Source organism: Miniopterus natalensis, chromosome 12 (genome assembly GCF_054644295.1).
Source record: "Miniopterus natalensis isolate mMinNat1 chromosome 12, mMinNat1.hap1, whole genome shotgun sequence".
Taxonomy (NCBI): Eukaryota; Metazoa; Chordata; class Mammalia; order Chiroptera; family Miniopteridae; genus Miniopterus; species Miniopterus natalensis.
In genome coordinates this window covers 35,130,340-35,150,524 of record NC_142092.1, presented here as the reverse complement: position 1 = coordinate 35,150,524, position 20,185 = coordinate 35,130,340, and the positions used below count along the sequence as shown (strand labels likewise).

Below are 20,185 nucleotides of genomic sequence, written 5' to 3'. Positions count from 1 at the left end.
TGGAGAAATAATAAAGCAAATAGGACATAATGTAAACAGTGAATCTGGGCAGAAGGTATATAGAATTTCCATGTATACTCTTGCATCTTTTCTGTAAGTTTAAAGTTATATCAAAATAAAAAGTTGTTAAAAAAAATAGTGAAGGTATAGATTAAACAATATTGATGAAAAAATACTGGCCATGAATCAACCTATCTATGACACTAGCATGTAGGGCTCATTTATGTTTGTAAAATGTATTGTTTTAGTGGTTATCCTAAATAAAACTGAATTATACAATGAGAAAATAATTTCCTTTTCAATTCCCTTTCAATATTTCTAACCACATCAAGGAAGTTGCTGTATAACTCATCTCCTTTTTTAAAAAAATTCATGTAGTCTGCTTTTAGTAAGCAACAGTACAGATCTGGGATTTATTAACATTGTTTTTATCTTTATTGTTATGCAAATTGCTTTCTAATTTTGCAGTGATATTAAAACTTCCTTTCAGAATATTTTGTTTGAGTAATAAAAAGTGAAGTGATTTAGCCCTGTCCTGTGTAGCTCAGTTGGTTGAATGTTGTCCATTGCACTGAAAGGTTGCTGGTTCAACTCCTGGTCATGGCACATGCCCAGTTTGTGGGTTTAATCCTTGGTAGGGAGCATGTAGGAGGCAGCTGATTAATGTCTTGCTATCACATCTGTCTTTCTTGCTCCCTCTCCCTTTCTCTGCTCTAAATTAAAGCACTAAAAATTGTGATGGTAGTGCACAGTAGTATATGAAATGGCAAAAACTGTGAAGATGGTTTGTAAGTTACTAAAAGGATGAGAAATGTATTCCAGTACATGTAACTACAGAAGGTTACATACAACAAATTTCACAATGTAAAATACATAAAAAGTCATACATGTAAGAGGAAGTTCTGGTTCTATTAATGTAACCCTTTGGAAAGTTTATTTTTTTTCTCTTGTGCTGTTAATTAAGGTTAAATTTTCAGGAACTTATGTCATATTATCAATATACAGTCCAAATCCTTAGCATTAAGGAAGCATGAGTTTTTGAGGCAAAGAAAGGTACTCAGTATAGGCTAAGGTGGCAATTTGCAAGACAGAAATCATCTAATAACACCTGACTGAACACCCTTCACAATGTGCTGTATATCACAGACTTGTAACCCAAGAAACCTACTTCTTCAATGAGCTCTGATACCAGATCACTAACTCACTGGTTAGGCTTAAATTAGTCCTAAAATATACAAATGTTTAACTTTTTGGAGTCCGTTTTATACTTTTATACATTCAACCTTTTTATCCAGTCACCATGTATTCACATTCCCTACCAACTCCCAAACCAAATGGAGGACAATATGGTAAAAGCCAAAGAAAGTGAAGATCCTTTCTAATCACTTGTGCACCAGAGAAATAATGGCCCACTTGAGCTGATTCAGGGTTCTGTCCTCACTTAGACTTATTAGCAAAGGTTTAAATGAAAGAAAATCTAGCCTGGCCAGTGTGGCTCAGTGGTTGAGTATCAATCTATGAACCAGGAGGTCAGGGTTCAATTCTGGTCAAGGCATATGCTTGGGTTGAGGGCTCGATCCCCAATAGGGGGCGTGCAGGAGGGAGCCAATCGATGATGCTTTTCTCTCTCATCAATGTTTATATCTCTCTATCCCTCTCTTTACTCTCTCTAAAAAATCAATAAAACATTAAAAAACAAAACAAAACAAAACTAAGCCTAATCTTTCTGGGGCTTTTAAAGAAGTAGAAGGCGTATGCATAAGGAAAAAGAAATCTTACTGACAATATATAACAGCACACATAGCTAACAATATATACTACATTAAAAGATATGTAACAATATACACATAATAAACACAATAGCTAACAAGCACTATCCAAATGCTTTTTCATTTATTAACTGATTTAATCCTCACAAAAATCTTAAGAGTAGATAGCATTATCTCCATTTTAGAGACGAGAAAATTGAGGCACAAAACATTTAGGCAACTTGCCCAAGTTAGTAGCAAAGCCAGAATTCAAGTCCTGGCAGCCTAACTATAGAGCCTATGCTCTCAACTCCTAAGCCATGCTGCCTTTCAGTGGCTTAGATTCTTGGTCAGTGGTGTTTTCTAGCCAGATAAAGGATTCTTTTTTTTTTTTTAAAGCGGTTTTATTTATATCACAAACAATAACACCAGATTAATTTCCCAACCAAAGAAAAACTAAATTCATCCCAATATATGATGGATGTTCAAGACCAAAGGTCTAACCCGGCTGGACGTGGCTCAGCGATTGAACATCGACCTAGGATCCAGGTGATCGGGGTTCGATTCCTGGTCAGAGCACATGCCCGGATTGCGGGCTCCATCCCCAATCGGGGGTGAGTGGGAGGCAGTCGATCAGGGACTCTCTCATCACTGATGTTTCTTTCTCTCTCTCTCTCTCCCCCTCTCCTTTCCTCTCTTTGAAATCAATAAAGATATATGAGAAGAAAAAAAAAGATAGCCATAGTGGGTCTTGATAAGATCCCATATATCCCTTTGTAACAGAATAAAATGCTTTAAAAAAAAAAAAAAAAAAAAAAAGACGACCAAAGGTCTATCATTTTGTTGTTTCTATCTCTTTAAGCAATGTCACAAAATTACTCTTCATATTAATTCCAAATGTTAATTTCCAAATAGTATGCTACAGAAGGGATTATAGGCTGATTTTCCTCTTATAAAACAAATTCATTTCTGAATAATAGCATAGATAGGACAGAAATTAGCAAAACTGAGTGACTTACACAAGAGTTACTACTAGTAAAATCAGTCATCACTTTTTGCTTGTCTGAATTTTAAAATTCACTAGAATTGCCAAGTGAGTCAAAATATGTTACTTTATACTTGCCTCTTTGAGGAAAACCTCCATATCTTCTTGACTCTCAAATACAAAGGCTCTCAAATCATTGGATGGAATATGATTTTCAATATATTTGGCATTTTTATTATCTTTCATATTGATCTAAAGAAAACAAAGAAAAAAATAAGTTGATTTTCATGAAACCCAAACTGATTACTAGAAAATAATTATATTGCCCGGCTGGGCATGGCTCAGCAGTTGAGCGTCGACCTAGGATCCAGGCGATCAGGGTTCGATTCCCGGTCAGGGCACATGCCCGGGTTGCGGGCTCCATCAATGACTCTCTCATCATTGATGTTTCTACCTCTTTCTCCCCCTCTCCTTTCCTCTGTCTGAAATCAATAAAGATATATTTAAAAAATAATAATAATAAAAATAAATGAAAATAATTATATTTAACTTATATTTACTCAGATTAAATTTGATGACCAAGAAAAAGGAAGATAAAAACAATAACGTGGTATTGAATGGTCAGCTTTGTAAAACATCTACTGAATCTAATTTATTACCCAGAAACATCCAATACATGGTAAAATAAAAGCTAAGACTTGAATAGTACCTGATGTATAGTGGTTTTGATACTATCTAATAGTAAAGTTTCTTTCTGGTCAACTCATTGAAAACACTGAAACGGTCTTAGATTGTAACCTAAAAGTGTAAACATTTCTCATCTGTCCCCAACCTTTTTATTCTTCTTAATCTTCAAGAGGAATTCATACTATACATGGCAATAACTAATTGGTACAAAAACACAATGAACTGAATAAAACTATGAAACAAACAAAAAAACTAGCTATGAACTGTAACTATTACTGTGTTCAGGAGAAACCCAAGGTTTGTACCACTAGAGCAGGGGTGGGAAACCTTCTTTCTCCCAAGGGTTATTTGGATACTTGTAATAATATCATTCCCAGGCCATACAAAACCATCAATTTAAAAATTAACTATGAAAAAAGCTCCTAGATTTATTGAATTTTGAGTCCTGCCTGTGGTTGCCTTGGCAGGGCCACACCAAATGATTTCTTGGGCCATCTGGCCTGCAGGCCGGATGTTCCCCAGCTCTGCACTAGAGCATAAAAACGTAATGGTTTATTTTAAAATATCAGCTAAGTAGGCATTTCCACATGCTGAGTCTCAATGGTACTGAAGATACATACATAGGTCAGGAAAAACTGTTGCCAAGAGTATAATCTATTATTTATCGCAAATGATAAATACGTTGAAAACAGAATACAAAAAAATCTCCATAACACAGGTATATAAAAATGTTATCTAGGAAATTTAAAGGGAGAGAGATTAGTTCCAGCAGATGGAAATCAGCTTTTAAAAAAACTCACACAAAAAAACTTTATAAAAGAGAAAGTATTTATGTTTTATATATATAACATAAATATACATTATATACAAATAACTTATATAGAAATAAAAGGCAGCATACTAGTTAAAAGCTAGGGCTCTGGGGTGAGACACGTCACTTCAAATCCTGTGTGTGACCTTAATCAAATACTACTAAAATCTCTAAAACCTTTAGTTACACTTCCTCCTTTAAATGGGTATAGTAAATCAGTCCATACCTCATAGGAATAAATATGAATTAAAAGAGGCGATACAATAAAATAAATCAGTGCAGCACTTGTTACATAAATGCCGGCCAATATTACCCTCTATTTTAAATTACAAAATATCAATTAGTATAGAAAAATGAAGAAAGATACACAAGCAAACAAAATAAAATGAAAACCACATGACATACTATCACTGAACATATAACACTATAAACATTTAGTGTCTATTTTTTCACAATTTTGGGGGGCACCAAATTACATTATTAGAAGGAACAATACAAATGAATGTGGGTATCTGCTATGACTTACAGAGAGTAAGCAAAAGTAATCCCAATATGACTACAGAAAGAAAAAACAAAGTTTTTATAGCTATGAATAAGCCACCTAGAACTTAGCTTTCATTATCATTCTCTCCCAGGGTGTACTTGTCAGAGATATTCTGTCATGTCAGATTCTGGATGCCCCTTCTTGTGAAACTTGGTTACATAGCCATTCAATTCTTGGATAGATTTCACTTGCTAATTTAGGGAGTAAGTCTATAAAGGAAGTCACACAAGTAGGGGTTCATTCACTGGCCAGTTTGTTCACTTCCAGTAGTGACTGATTTGCACTTTTTTCCAAGTGTAATGCATACTCCCACTGCATTCATGGTCTGGTTTCCTGATATTCAGAAGGAAGATTTGGCCACATTGTTGGCTCTGCAGATTTATCAGTTTCTTAGCATGTTCCTTCTCATAAGACTGGTGAAGAAAATATTTTGTAAAGTTCTCCAAAGCCACATCTTCACAGTCACAATAGTAAGACAGGCAGACATAGGAAATGCATGTAGCATTCCAAGATGATCTGGTGGTTAATGACAGCATCCTATTTCACAATTTTTAAAAATGAAATCTTTCTATACATCCTACTCTGTAACCTTTTTAATAATTCATTGACATGTCACAAGTGTCCTTTTATATAAGTAAATATAGACCTACAGCAACATTTTTAATGGCTGCATAGTATTCTAATATGAGGATATAGAGTAATTTACATAACTAGGCAATATCTTAAAACTGTTCTTTTGCCTCATCATTCTGCTATTATGAGCACTACTGTGAGGAGTATAAGTGTAAAAAAAATCTTTGCACGCTTCTCCAATTCTGTATTGAAACTGTTAAAAATAAATTATGAAAACAGATTGCTAATTGAGAAGTTATATGACCAAAATTTTAGGTTTACATATTGTTAATTTGCCTATGAAAGTGGCAGCATTTCAACTAAATCTTGAAGAAGTGTGTATGGGAATACAGTTGGAAGGAGGTGGTAGAAAAGGTGAAGGGTTATTTCGGGATGGCTACAGCAGAAATATCTTTTTATCTCAAAGATTTATAAAATGATAATATATGGCAGTTAGTAATCCAACTTAGTAACAGGCCACTATTAAGCCACTGGATGGCATAGCTCAGTGGTTCAGCATTGACCTAGGATCCAGGAGATCACGGTTCGATTCCTGGTCAAGGCACATGCCCGGGTTGCGGGTTCGATTGGGGGACGTGCAGGAGACAGCCAATCAAATGACTTTGATCATTGATATTTCTATCTCTCTCCCTCTCTCTTCCTCTCTCTGAAATCAATACATATTTAAAAAAATAATAATAAAAATTAAAAAATAAAAACCAAGCGACAAGAGGATAAAAAAATCTAATGAAGTTCTAAAGTATTATTTTGAGGTTGGCATTTTAATAAAAATGTGTTGACAATTACACTTGATTGTAACATATTAAGTATCACAATATTTTAAATATGTTTTCACTGATTTTAGAGGGAGGAAGAGAGAAGGAGAAACAGAGGAACACTGATGAGAGAAACATCATCAATCAGCTGCTTACTGCACGCCCTCCTAACGGGATCAAGCCTGTAATCTGGGAATGTTCCCTGACCAGGAACTGAACCAGCAACCTCTTGGTGCATGGGTTGACACTCAACTACTGAGCCACACCAGTCAGGCACAATATTTTTCTTATAGTTTCTTCCAATCATTACCAAATTAATCAAAATAATAGTGCCTGGGTCTAAAATAGATATTCCCTTCTTCATCTGCCAAAATAGTCTAGTAATACATACCTGAGCAAGAAGAGAATACAGTATTATGCATATTAATTTTGCTAATGTAATATAAAATATAATTTTAAAAACTATATGAAATTATTTTTAATAAAGTATAGCCCAACCATGAGTTATGGAAAACAGAACTTTTCATGAATCCTGCAAGGGTCTATACTGCATTCTTTTCTAAAGTATAAGAAATTACGTAGCAAAAATAATCTTTAAGTCATTTTTGAGTAAGTTTTAAGTTTATATTATATATGTATATCTAATATATCATTACCAAAGACTGTGGTTTTTATTTTTTGTAGCCAAACTTATTATTTTTAATATTATATAAAAAAATCTTCCTATTAAATCCATGGCCACACTTCATTAAATGACTTACTAAACATAGCTTATCCTATTCTTGATGACCCAGGATCATCAAGAAGAGCTAGCAAATGTTTATGAGGTCAATAAACTATTGGTTTCACTCTCAGAATCCCCATGATGCTCTGTTTTTGTAGCAAGTCATTTTCTTGCCTACGTTCTATCAGGTGCCTTACATCAACATATTTATTTACAGCAGTTTTCTACCCCCTTGGCAGCATTTAACCTATTGCTGCTACGACCTAAAAGAATAGCAACTGCCAGAAGGAACCAGCTAACCAAGCTAATTTTATACACAACTCTTAGTCAATAAAGTACCATTTTCATATTTCTTTCTATAAAAAGTTCACTGATATATTAAGGGCCCTTTAAAAAGCTCACGTATGGACTCAGTAGTACACCAGTTGCCGCAAGTCTAATAATGAAAAACCAGAGGTATAAGTAAGACTAAGAATTCTTAAAACAACAAAAGTCTATAATGATTACAATAATAAAACTAACAGATGCTATCAAGATAAAAATTTTTACCGTAAGCATTATTGGCTCATAGACTCTTTGTTTAAATTTGTCTCTGTTATTTCGCAGCCATAAAACAGCATCATATGTGTCACGGTATCTCTGTCTCAGCTTATCTTCCTTTTGGTTCATAAGATTGTCAAACTGTACAATTTGTTCATGCACACCTAAAATTGAAAAATAAAACAAACTATTGTTTTTCTGAAAACTTTCCTAGGTAAAATAATCTATTAATACAAAAGAACATCTTAGATCCACTAGTTACAAATGCCACTCAGAAAGTACCCAGTACAGTGAGAAAGACCCACCCTCAATAAATCATTCTCAAATTTCCAAACACCTGAATAAAAGATGACCTTTAAGCTACTGCAAAAAATAGATCACATAAAAAATGAGAAAACACTAAATTTCCACTCAGAAGACAATCACAATAGACATTCAAAATTATGAGAAAAATTATTAACTTAGAATATGCAAAATTGAGAAAAAGAAATAATGAAATAAAGATATTTTCTAGGATGCCAAGATTCTAAAATTAATTCCCAAGTGCCCCTTCTTAGGAGGTTACCTGAAGACATACTCTAGCAAAATAAGGCAGGAATGTAGGAAAAAAACAGGAGACATTGGATTCAGAAGTAGCTTTATCCAACACAAAAGGATCTGAGACAAAGTCTAGGTGACTCAGGTAGGAGGCCTTGAAACAACGCTGAGGAAGGATCAGGATGCAGGCTCTAAAACTCACAAGAGCGCCTGATAAGATGTTTGCTTTTTCAATGTAAGGAAATGCTGAAACACAGGGTGCTTTTTTTTTTTTTTTTAAAAAAAGGTAAATTACAACCTTTAAACAAGCTATAAATGAAAGGAAATTAGGTCATAATACACTACCTGGCTCTGCTGTCAACAAGTTTCATTGTAATAATATGAATAATATTTAATATTTCTAGCTTTTAGAATTAACCCATAAACAGATCACATAGAACTTGATTTTGGTTCTCAAGAAAATGTTTTCAGCCTTAAAAATATAAAAACCAGAGTACAGATTAAAGAATTTAGAATGTAAGAAGGGAAGAAAGTAAAAAGAAAGCATGGGAGTACTAGTATTTTTAGCTTACGGTGTACATTCAAGAAATAGTGACAACTGTTAAATGACAAAAAGATATATTATTCATAATGAATATTAATAAATTTTAATAAATAATAATCTTATTGGAAGAATTACAATAGGGAGGGGAATTATGAGCTGAAATCACATCTAAAGTAACAAAATATCAAATGATGAGGTCTAAATATCACAGTCTCACTTATATGTGGAATCTAATGAACATAATAAACTGACAGACAAAATAGGTCCAGAGGTATGGATGCATGCAACAGATAGGCAGATCTCAGAAGGAAGGGGGGTGGGGAGACAGATTATTAACCAAAGAACTTCTATACATATATGCACAGCCCACGCACAGACAATAGTGTAGGGAAGGCCTATGGTGGGGCAGGGGCTGGGTGGAAGAGGGTAAGGGGGAAGAGAAATGGAGGTCAGCTGTAATACTGTCAACAATAAAAAGTGTCTAAAATTTATAATTTAAGCTATGGTGAAATAAGAATATGCTGAAAATATATGAAGGACTATTAGAAAAAGATGCTGAAACAATGAAAAGTGCTTATTCTTGAGAGAAGTGCTTATTCTGGAGGTTAGCAAGGGGTTGGGCCTCCCTTCTGTTCTAGTTTTTTTTTTAACCATATACATCTAGTACTTTGATAAACATATAAAAATGGGTGCTTTTAAAAAAACTGATCATATATACTGAGCAAAACAAGTATGACAGCTCCTCTATTTGAATAATGCTATAGATTTATCCACATGGTCTACAAGAAAGAAAAGCAAAGATGTAACTGGACAGGCTTCAAGGAGGAAAGTAAATGGAAAGTGTATAAAGGCTAGAATAAAGAGCTTAAATTTGATCTGAAAAATAACAGTGAGTGACTTTGTAAAGAAAACAAAGCAAAGCATTTTTAGAGAATTAAATCAACTGACATAATCTGATTTAAGACAAAGGCCAACCATTGGCAAATCATGATACATGATAGATATAGGTAATTAAGGCACTAAGTTGGAAGAACTGAGCTGAGCTTCCTCAACAGGGAGACCTGAACATTTAAAGACAGGGTATCAGAGGAAGAAAAAAGCCCATCATCCAGAATGTAGCTCCATTTTATAAGCATATCTTCATCCTAAATTTTATAAAACTTACTCCTTTTCTCCTTCTCTAGAGTTTCCCTCTCTTTATGCTTATCAATTATCTCGCTTTCACATGATTCCTTTTCATCCTGAACTCGTCTCAGATCATTTGTAATGTCATCGATCTGGGGTTGAAGATTCGCACAGTTTTCTGTGGTCCTCAATTCATTTTGCAAATCTTCTATCATTTTGCGGGTATTACTTATTCTCCTCTGTCGGTCATGCTCTTCATTCTGTTTTACTGTTAAAGCCTGCTGGAGTTCCTCGATCTAATAAAACAAAAGACGGTTAGTACTGGAGATTGTTTTTTACTCCTGGTTTGTAAGGCTTTTAGAGTAATATAGTTTAAAAAATGCAAACAAACAACCTAAGAACATGGGTGTTTTCTCCTCACTTAAAGGTATCCTGCTAGAATTAGACTATTACTCTTAACCAGGTTACCTATATCTTTGTTTTATTTGTTCACTAATGTATCCCAAGTACTTAGAGCAGATTTCTAATTTATAGGGAGTAAATACATGCTTCACATCCTAACACTGAAATTAAGTAACAGAGCAGCCCTAGGGTTTGCTCAGTTGTTAAAGCATCAACCCACGAACTGAAGGGTCCTGGGTTCGATTCCAGCCAAGGGCACATACTTCAGTTGCAGACTTGATCCCCAGCCCCAGACAGGGCAAGTGAGGGAGGCAACCCATCAATGTGTATCTCTTTTGTATCAATGTCTCCCTCTCTCTCCCCCTTCCACTCTCTCTAAAAAGCAATGGAGAAAATATCCTCGAGTGAGGATTAAAAAAAAAAGTCACACAGTGTATGATGAAAGAAATAATTTCATTTTTTTTGTAGATATAGAAAATATTTGGATGTCATCAATAATGGAGAAGTAAAGAACTCTGAAAATCATTCCTCTATTAAAAAAAATATTCAGAACTCTGGAATTGAAACAAAGGCTTTCAACAACATGAAGAGTTTTTACTGAAGAAAAATGCCTGCATCTTGGAAAAAACAGCAAGTTTTGAACATCTGCTTATTCCCATTCTCCTCTCCCCAGTTCTATGGCAGCTTTTGTTTCCCCATTTTAAAATCGTTTTTAGTTTTCATGTAAAGTTGATATATAATAATATATAACTATCAGGTATACACCCCAGTGATTAGACGCTACATAACTTACTAAGTGATCATCCCGATAAATCTCACATCCATCTAACAACATAGTTATTAGAACACTACTGACTCTGTTCCCTATGCTGCACTTTACATCCCCATGACTATTCTGTAACAACCAATTTGTACTTCCTAGTCCCCCCACCTTCTTCACCCATCCCTCCAACCTCCCTCCCATCTGGCAGTCATCAAAATATTCTATGAAATCTGTTTCTATTCTGTTTATTTTGTTTTTTAGGTTGAATTGTTGATAGATATGTATTTATTTCCATTTTATTGTTCATATTTTTGATCTTTTTTCTTTTTCTTAAAGAAGATACTTTAATATTTCATATAATACTGATTTGGTGGTGATGAATTCCTTTAGCTTTTTCTTGTCTGACACTGTTCCCAAAAAAAGTCATACAGATGAACAACAGGTACATGAAAAGATGCTTACCACATCACTAGTTATCAGGGAAATGCAACTCAAGACCACAGTGACATATCACTGCACACCTCTTAGAACAGCTATCATCAACAGCCAATGCCAAGGAGGTGGATAAAAGGAAACCCCTGTGCCCTGATGGTGGGAATGCAAATTGGTGCAGCCACTATAGAAAAAAGTTTTGAGGTTCCTCAAAAAATTAAAAATAGAACTACCATATGATCCAGCAATCCCACTTCTGGGTATTTATCTGAAGAAAACAAAAACACTTAACTTGAAAATATATATGCACTCATTATTTATAATAGCCAAGATATGGAAACAACCTAAGTGTTCATTAATGGATGAATAAAAAAAAAAAAAGTGATACATACACAATGGAGTATTATACAGCCATAAAAAAGAAGTAAGTACTGTCACTTGCAACAACATGGATGAAACCTGAGGGCTATTCTAAGTGCACTAAGTTCATAGATACAGAGAACAGATTGGTAGCTGCCAGAAGTGGGAGGTTGGTGGATGGGTGAAATGGGTGACAGGGGACAGAAGGTACAAACATCCAGTTAAAAAAATTTGTAACTATGTATGGTGAGAGATGTTAACTAGACTTACTGTGGTGACCATTTCACATGTACAAATATCAAATCATTATGTTGTATACCAAAACTAATATAATGCTATTTAAAAAAAAAAAAGTGAAAGAGAAAGGGACAATAAAAGAACTGACAATTCTAAAAAGAGCCCAGCTGGCATAACTCAGCAGTTGAGCACCGGCCTATGATCCAGGAGATGGTGGTTCAATTCCCAGGGCACATGCCCAGGTTGCCAGCTCGATCCCCAGTGGGGGCCGTGCAGGAGGCTTCAGATCAATGACTCTCATCATCGATGTTTCTACCTCTCTTCCCCCCCTCCCTTTCTCTCTCTGAAATCAATAAAGACATATTTTTAAAAAAAATCCCAGACTCTTAGAACTAGGGAATGTCCATCACAAAGAAGAGAGTTACTCCAGCTCTACCTCCTACCCAATGTCCGTAACAGCCCATCTATACACATACCTTGAGCACATTAACACTAGTAGCCAAACTTCTGCCATGAAAATTTGAGGTTTATTCTCTAGAGAAACAAATGAAAGCAGTCTAGGAATTGAAGATAAAAGCACAGAAAAAGGGGTGAGGCTGAAAACTGGGAGAATAATGTAATGCTTCAAAGGAATGCTCCTAGTTGTATATCTACCCCTAAGACAGATAATTCAAAATTTAGTTTCTGAATGGTCCTAGAAAATATAACTCCACATACCTTTGGGGATCTGTTAGCCAAAAACCCTACTTTCTTGCCCAATCATCCTAAAATAATTTTGCCATCAACCTCCACCCATGAAAAAGAATTTTTAATCAGCTTTTTAATGCCCTACTCTTGACATAAACAGAATTCCTTATCATTTAATTTCTGCTATTAAGGTAACTGAATCCAATTTTATTATTACCCTATTTAAAAAACCCCACAAACTACAGCCACCCAGCTACAAAGATCATAATGCATATCTATAAGTAGTTTTGAGCAATTTTCCTAATTACCCCATGTGACTGTTATACTTCTAGATATTAGTTTTCCTCATAGATTATGATAAGAAATAGAGAATGAGGAGGCTCTTAGACAATTCCCAAACAGAAGGTGCTCCCAAAATCCAGATGTGAACACAAACGTTAGGGAAAATTAGCATAATAAAAATTTCAATACAAAATCTTACATGTTTATCTTTCCTTTCTATAACATCTTGCTTTTGTTTGCACTTTTGAGATGTCTCCTTAATATCTGTTGCCTGTAAGATTGAACCAGAAGGGGGGAAATTAGTTAAAATCTCAAGCAAGTGAATTATGTGCTCCACCCATCCAAATATATTAAGCTGTTATGTAAGTTAACCCACCATGCTTTTCCATGATTTCTTTCAAACCAAATACATAATTATCACCAAAAAATACCACATTAGTTGTAAATCTATAGGTTATTCCTATTGATATTAAAAACAATGGTAGCAATATGCAGATATGTTTTTTAATCTCTTTACATTTATTTTCTCATGTTCTTTCATCTGATCTTAAAAACAATCCTATAGGATAGCAGGGTCCATAGTTTAAACGATTCTCAAAATAATCTCTGACTCCAAAATCTCCCTAAAGAATGAAAGCCATGACCACCAAAATTTTACTTATATTTTCAAAATATAGGTAATATTACCCAAATGCCATTATACTATTTATTCTAAGAAACATCAAGTTTTCTACATCACCCTCCTCAAAAAGAGTATATAATTACAAAGTCAATACAATAAATTCACAAAAGGAGTTCATTGTTTCTAGGAATACTACTCTGAATCCTCTTGCACTTAATCACATTTTGTTTTCCTCTTTTTAGATCTTGATATTTCTATAAAGTAGCAACCTTCCAACAGTGATGATCAGAACCCTGAAAGCCCTATAGTGGTAGATTTTCTAGTTAAAAAACGTAAGGAACCAAAGCTACAAATAAATCTACAAAATACTTTAAAAGACTTGGCGAAATATTTTTTGCATGTGCTAAAATAAAACACAGGAAGTTCAAAATGGACGCAGAGAAGTACCTTCGCTTTGATTTGAGCCTCCAAATGGTGGCGCTGTGTTTCTCGCTCTTCAATCCGTTGCGTCATAGGAATCTGCCCGTCTTTAAGTTTTCTTACTTCATCCTTCACTCGGTCACGAGCTAGTTTTACTTCTTCATATTCCTGACGAACATTTTCATATTCCTTGCAATTAGTAAAAACCAGAAGTTAATGAACTACTAGCTTAAACTAACATATATACTGAAATCAAGGTAGAAGCAGAAACTAAGTCTATGAAAAGACTGTTTTATATCCATTTGGTAGGTCTACTAATGTAACATTTGCCCTCTGAAACAACTTCAGAAATGGTGAATACCAACATGATGACTTACTAAGTCTGGAAACTCACTCAACACTTATCTCCATCAATAGTCTGGACTCTGGTATCTAGCTCCTCCTATTTCTGAAACTTACATCCTAATGGCTACTAAAATGGGGTTCTCCTCTAATCTCTCAAAAAAGAAGGGATACAGAAATGTATAAAGAAGCAAAAGAAACTCAGGAAAAATAAAAATTTTTTAAAAGTATAAGACAAAAGGAAAATGAATAAAAGAAAACTGGTATCAATATTAGAAAGTAAAAGAGAAAACAAAGACTTCATAAAACAAAGATAAAGTGAAAGACTAATAATGGATGTAGAAAAATGTAATCAAAATGAGCTAAAGAAAGGAAAAAATTTAATAATGGAATTATGAGACAGGGTAGGGTGAAGTAGGGGCAGGCCATGGGAGGAACAAAAATAGAGGCACATATTTTTCCAATTTAGTAACAATTATTTCCATGCTAACCTTGGAACAAACACTGTAAAACTTTCTTATTCTGTTTCAATGCATTTGTAAAGGAATGCATTGAGGGAACTGAACCTTTAGCTCAAACTGTAGTTATAAATAATAAAATATACACAGTGATAAGAAACAGTAGCCTCAGTAAACTTATGAAGCATGTGTATAGCTTACAGTTAATATCCTTCAGCTGTGTGTTCTATGGCTGAATTTGATATTAGTGGCACACTCCAAGTAAATTATCAGTGATCTGAAGACACTCAAAACTTTAATTTTTACTTGTGTAAACATTTTTTATCATTAACATTTTATAAAACAAACTATCTGTTAAGGACAAAAATCTGGAAGAAATCCCAGATTTGAGCCTGGCTGGGTGTGGTTCAGGGGTTGAGCATTGACCCAGGATCCAGGAGATTGAGGTTCAATTCCCAGTCAGGGCACATGCCCTGGCTATGGGCTCAATCCCCAGTTGGGGGCGTGCAGGAGGCAGCTGATCAAAGACTCATCACTGATGTTTCTTTCTCTCCCCCCCCCCTGAAATCAATAAAGATATATTTTAAAAAAAGAAATCCCAGATTTGAGACCTTAGACTTAATAAACTGTTACTTGTAATTACATTAATAACATAGCACATAACTATATAATAACACAGAGAGACAGAAAAATTTTATTATATATACTATATAAAACATTTTAGTCCCTTTTTGTAACTTTTCTGCTACTTCAAGAATCACTATTTTTGCCTCTAATAATTAAGAACTTACCACCCATGGCCTTTTAGCTTCAAGCATCTCAATCAAATCTAAATGTCGCTTACGTTCATAGAACCTCTCCACATCTTGTTTATATCTTTCATTCCTCTGAATCATTTTCTCTAGATATTCCGTTTTCTCTTTGCATGAGGTCTAAAATAAATATTTGTTTAAACAATTAGTTTAACTGAAAAAAGACAGGTCAAATTTTTAATAAAAAACATACAATGCTAACAAAATTTTACAGTAAAGAATTCCACAGAAGTTCTTAAAAACTATGTAAAACTAACATGCACATGTAAGTTCTGGTCAAGTCTCTATAATTTATTAGTAGTGTGACTGCAAGGAAGTGCTGCCACATCACTGAGACTAGACTCTTCTTGCCTAAAGAGAAGAAAGTTAACTGCTTCATTCATTTCAAGGGTAAAAGCAGTCCACTTACTATAGGTAAAAGCTCAAAAGCTGTAATGTGATATACAAATGAAAATATTAATGTTATGAATACCCATGACTTAAGGACTTGGAAGTGAGATGAAGGAAAGCTAAAATTTAGCCTTTACACTGCAAAATAACAAATACAAAGATGTACTTAGAATTTAGTAGAATATATACTTTTTTCTTTCACAAGACAGCAAGTAGTTTCAGTGAGTGTTTCAGATGGGAATATTAGATTGATGCTGAGAAAGGTAAAAGGACTGACAGACAGTATCTGAAGTAAGATGAAATAATTACTCTGAATAAGTGTAATAATAAAAATAATATTAAATTATAACAAAACACATATTATAAAGTATAGACAATTGTGGAACAAGAAAAAGCATTTACAAGGTTTCTAATTACAAAAATTTACTAAATTATTTTAGTTTCTGGGCCCTGAAAAGTGATTCATTAAATGAAACACCTTTACAAACACTGCAAAAAAAGGCATTTTAATTTATGTTTTATTAAAGGTGAAAATAAAAACTCAGCACTGCTACTAAATGTATAGTTTTCTTACAAAGGCTACCCTCATGCAACTGAAGAAAATATCAGAACTGGTTCAACAGACACTATACTAAAAGCTGCATGGTATCCGCTGCACTACCCAAAGCCTTACACAATTCCTGGCACATAGTAGGTATTTAATAAATATTAAATGAGTGAAAGAATCATACTGAAACTTCTGAGGGAAAAAAATACTTTGTAATACTATTATTAGTTCCTTAGACATTCAATTACATATATCTGATAAAATAATAGTCAAATTTTTCAAACTTTACATTTATCAAATCTATTCTCACTTTTTGTCACCTAATTTAATGTTAGCAATATAATCCGCCATGAAAAAAATCACAAATATATGAATTTACTCAACGAATGAGAATTTTTCACATTTTGAGACATAGAAATCAATGAGGGACAATAAAAATGAGTTGTCCATTTATAAATACCTCTAGTTGTTTTTCTTTCTCCCTGAAGTTTTTGAGTTCACAGTGGTATCTATGCATTTCTGGAGGACCAATTGACTTCTCAGTAGCTTCAAGTAGTTCAATTTTACTGAGTTTTGCAAATTCTCCAACTTTATCCTAGAGCACAAAACTTAAATATCAGCAACTATTATCATTTACAAATATCTTCAAAATATATTTTCACTTAATGATCACACCTGTCAAAATAAAAGAAAAAATCTTTATTTTGAGATATGATCTTAATATCCCTGGTCCTTTCATTATATTATTCTTCAAAATAAATAAATTTAGGGTATAAACTATCATCTTTTTGAGAACCTTTAAAAAACTTCTGTGTGAACACTTTCTTACACCCTACACAAGAATAAACTCAAAATGGATTAAAAACTTAAATGTTAAGACTCAAAACCATAAAAATCCTAGAAGAAAACACAGGCAATAAAATCTCGGACATTTCTTGTAGTAACATTTTTTTCTGATATATCTCCTCTCCGGCAAGGGAAACAAAAGAAAAAAGAAAACAAATGGGACTATATCAAACTAAAAAGTTTTTGCACAGCAAAGGAAACCATCAACAAAATGAAAAGACAACCCACTGAATGGGAGGACATATTCGCCAATGATGTATCTGATAAGGGCTTAAAATCCAAAATTTATAAAGAACTTACAAAACTCAACACCAAAAAACAAACAAAGGACATGAATAGACACTTCTCCAAAGAGGACGTACAGTTGACCAATAGACATATGAAAAGATACTCAACATCACTAATCATCAGAGAAATGCAAATTAAAACTACAATGAGATAATCACCTCAAATCTGTCAGAATGGCTAACGTCAATAAATCAACAAGTGTTGGTGAAGATGTGGAGAAAAGGGAACCCTCTTGCACTGTTGATGAGAATGCAGCTTGGTGCAGCCACTGTGGAAAGCAGTATGGAGCTACCACAAAAAATTAAAAATGAAACTGCCTTTTGACACTTCTGGGAATATATCTGAAGAAACCTGAAACACTAATTTGAAAGTATATATGCACACTTACATTCACTGCAGCATTATTTACAACAGATAACATTTGGAAGCAGCCCAAGTACCCATCAGTAGATGAGTAGATAAAAAAGGTGTAGTACGTTTACACAATGGAATACTACTCGGCCATGAAAAAGAAGAAATGTATGTACCTGGAGATTATTATGCTAAGCAAAATAAGCCAGACAGAGAAAGACAAGTACCATATGATTTCACTTATATGTGGAATCTAAAGGACAAAATAAACAAACAAAATAGAAATAGACTCATAGACACAGGGAATAGATTGGACAGCTGTCAAAGGGGAGGGGAGTTGAAAAGCTGGGTGAAAAAGTTGAAGGGACTAAGCAGAAACAAACAAACAAAAAACCCAAATTCAAAGACACACACAACAGTAGGGTGATTTGGTGATTACCAGAGGAAAATGGGGGTGGGAGGAGAAGAAGAGGGTAAAGGGGGGGATAAATGGTGATGGAAGGAGACTTGACTTAGGGTTGTGCACACACAATATAATATACAGATGATGCAGTATAGAATTGTACCCCCTAAAACCTACACTATTTTATTAACCAATGTCACCCCAATAAATTCAATAAAATTAAAAAAAATTCTATGTCAGTATTTCCAGGTTGAAAGGTTTATATACATATGATAAACAGTTTGGGATAAAAGAAAAAATAGTCCTCTGGATCAAAATGATCATTCCCATCAATTGGAATGTTAGAAGTTAAAAAAAGAAGAGGCAGTTTTGAACATCTACTTCTGGAAATCATCTGATATCAGCAGATAAATGCTTTCAAATTTTAATTTTTATTTGACATAAACAAGTAATCAAGTCATTGTTTCTGAAGAAAATAACGAACTATAATTCAGTTACTGTTACTAGGCAGCAAAGACAAATTTAAAAGGCATCTAACACTTAACATGCATTAGCAGAATGTTTTATTTTTACTAAACAAAATATACAAAGGTGTTACAAGGCATGCCTAAAGACTTATGAGTTTTAGTATATCAAATATTTTATACAAAACCAATGACTAAGTTGTTTTTTAATAAAATTTTAAGAGCCTACAACAAATGCAAGCCCACAGCAATTCAAGCTACTCTCTGTACTTGAAAATAATACAACTTTATTTCCTGTACAATACTCTATAACTTAGACTTTTTATGAATCGTAATTTTCCAAATTACTAGAAATTAACAAGATTATACTTTAAGACAGAGATTTTCAGCCAGTGTGCCCCAAGAGGCACACTGGTCTGCTGTCAAGAATTTTTAAACATGTAATATCTGACTATTTAGCCAGGGGCACTTACCTCTTCCCTTAGATTGTCAAATAAAAAAATGACAACAGCTGACACAACAATAACCATCTGTTGTCAATGAATCAAAATTATACCTATTTTTGTTGTCAGATAGGCAAAAAATATATTTTTTGGTATGCTGCAGAATTTTAGTAATTAGTTTATGTGTACCATGAGATGAAAAAGGTTGACAATCACTGCTCTAAGAGATATGCTAACTTTTTCTACAAAGAACTGTTAGTATTGACTGCTATGCTCAGTTTAAATGTAATCTTGACAATATCCCTGAAAAAGTATTTACATTCTTATATAGCATAAAGAGGAAACATTATATACAAAGCTTTCCCATCTTTACATTTAATTCTCTCATACCTGAGGTAGAAACTGGCAAAGATTGCCCACTTGAATATTTAAGGCTGCAACTTGCTCTTCTACTACTTTCTGCGTTGTCGATTTTTTGTTGATGAACCAAAAGGACTGATTTTTTGCCACATCAATCTCACGAGTAATTACAAGATTTCCAGAACTCCTGAACCTAGTTAAAAAATAATTTTAAAATCTTTATATCCAAAATACATTATTTCAGAAATAATATTTCCAAAATTCTCCTTCACCAAAGGTCACTGGATAGATTATAATTTTTACTCTGTTTGATATTTTGACCCCTCTAAAGAAGAAAACTTTCACATTTTATTAGTATTAACACATGATTTAATAATCTTTCAACATTCAAAATTATTTAAACTTAAAATAAAATTGAAATAAATGCCAATACTAATTCCCAAACACTACCAGAAGATTCACATATCTGGAGTTATTTATCCTTTAATCATTATGCTATTCTCGAATCAGATGCACTGACTGCAATTCAAAATGGGTTGGTATATAAAAGCATGTAAAAGTTAAACCTTGAAAATTCCTCTATTTGGAAAATATATGAATGAAACCAACTCTTGTGTATGCATTTCCAGACATCAAAACTGGC

General features: G+C 33.8%; 1 protein-coding gene across 3 annotated transcripts in view; it reads right to left on the bottom strand.

The window, feature by feature from the left end:
- The window catches only part of SMC5 (structural maintenance of chromosomes 5), a 79,727-nt gene that overhangs the window by 33,433 nt on the left and 26,109 nt on the right, over positions 1–20,185 (bottom strand). For 2 of the 3 annotated variants that reach the window (XM_016214246.2, XM_016214245.2), the window contains exons 4-11: positions 19,573–19,735; positions 16,848–16,982; positions 15,430–15,570; positions 13,866–14,027; positions 12,996–13,067; positions 9,674–9,929; positions 7,437–7,591; positions 2,872–2,985 (exon numbers count right to left, since the gene is read on the bottom strand). In XM_016214246.2, coding sequence (XP_016069732.2) covers positions 2,872–2,985; positions 7,437–7,591; positions 9,674–9,929; positions 12,996–13,067; positions 13,866–14,027; positions 15,430–15,570; positions 16,848–16,982; positions 19,573–19,735 — 1,198 coding nt within the window. Of the gene's footprint in view, positions 1–2,871; positions 2,986–7,436; positions 7,592–9,673; positions 9,930–12,995; positions 13,068–13,865; positions 14,028–15,429; positions 15,571–16,847; positions 16,983–17,679; positions 17,842–19,572; positions 19,736–20,185 lie in introns of those variants that run through there. The other variant, XM_087822700.1, reaches the window with a different exon arrangement.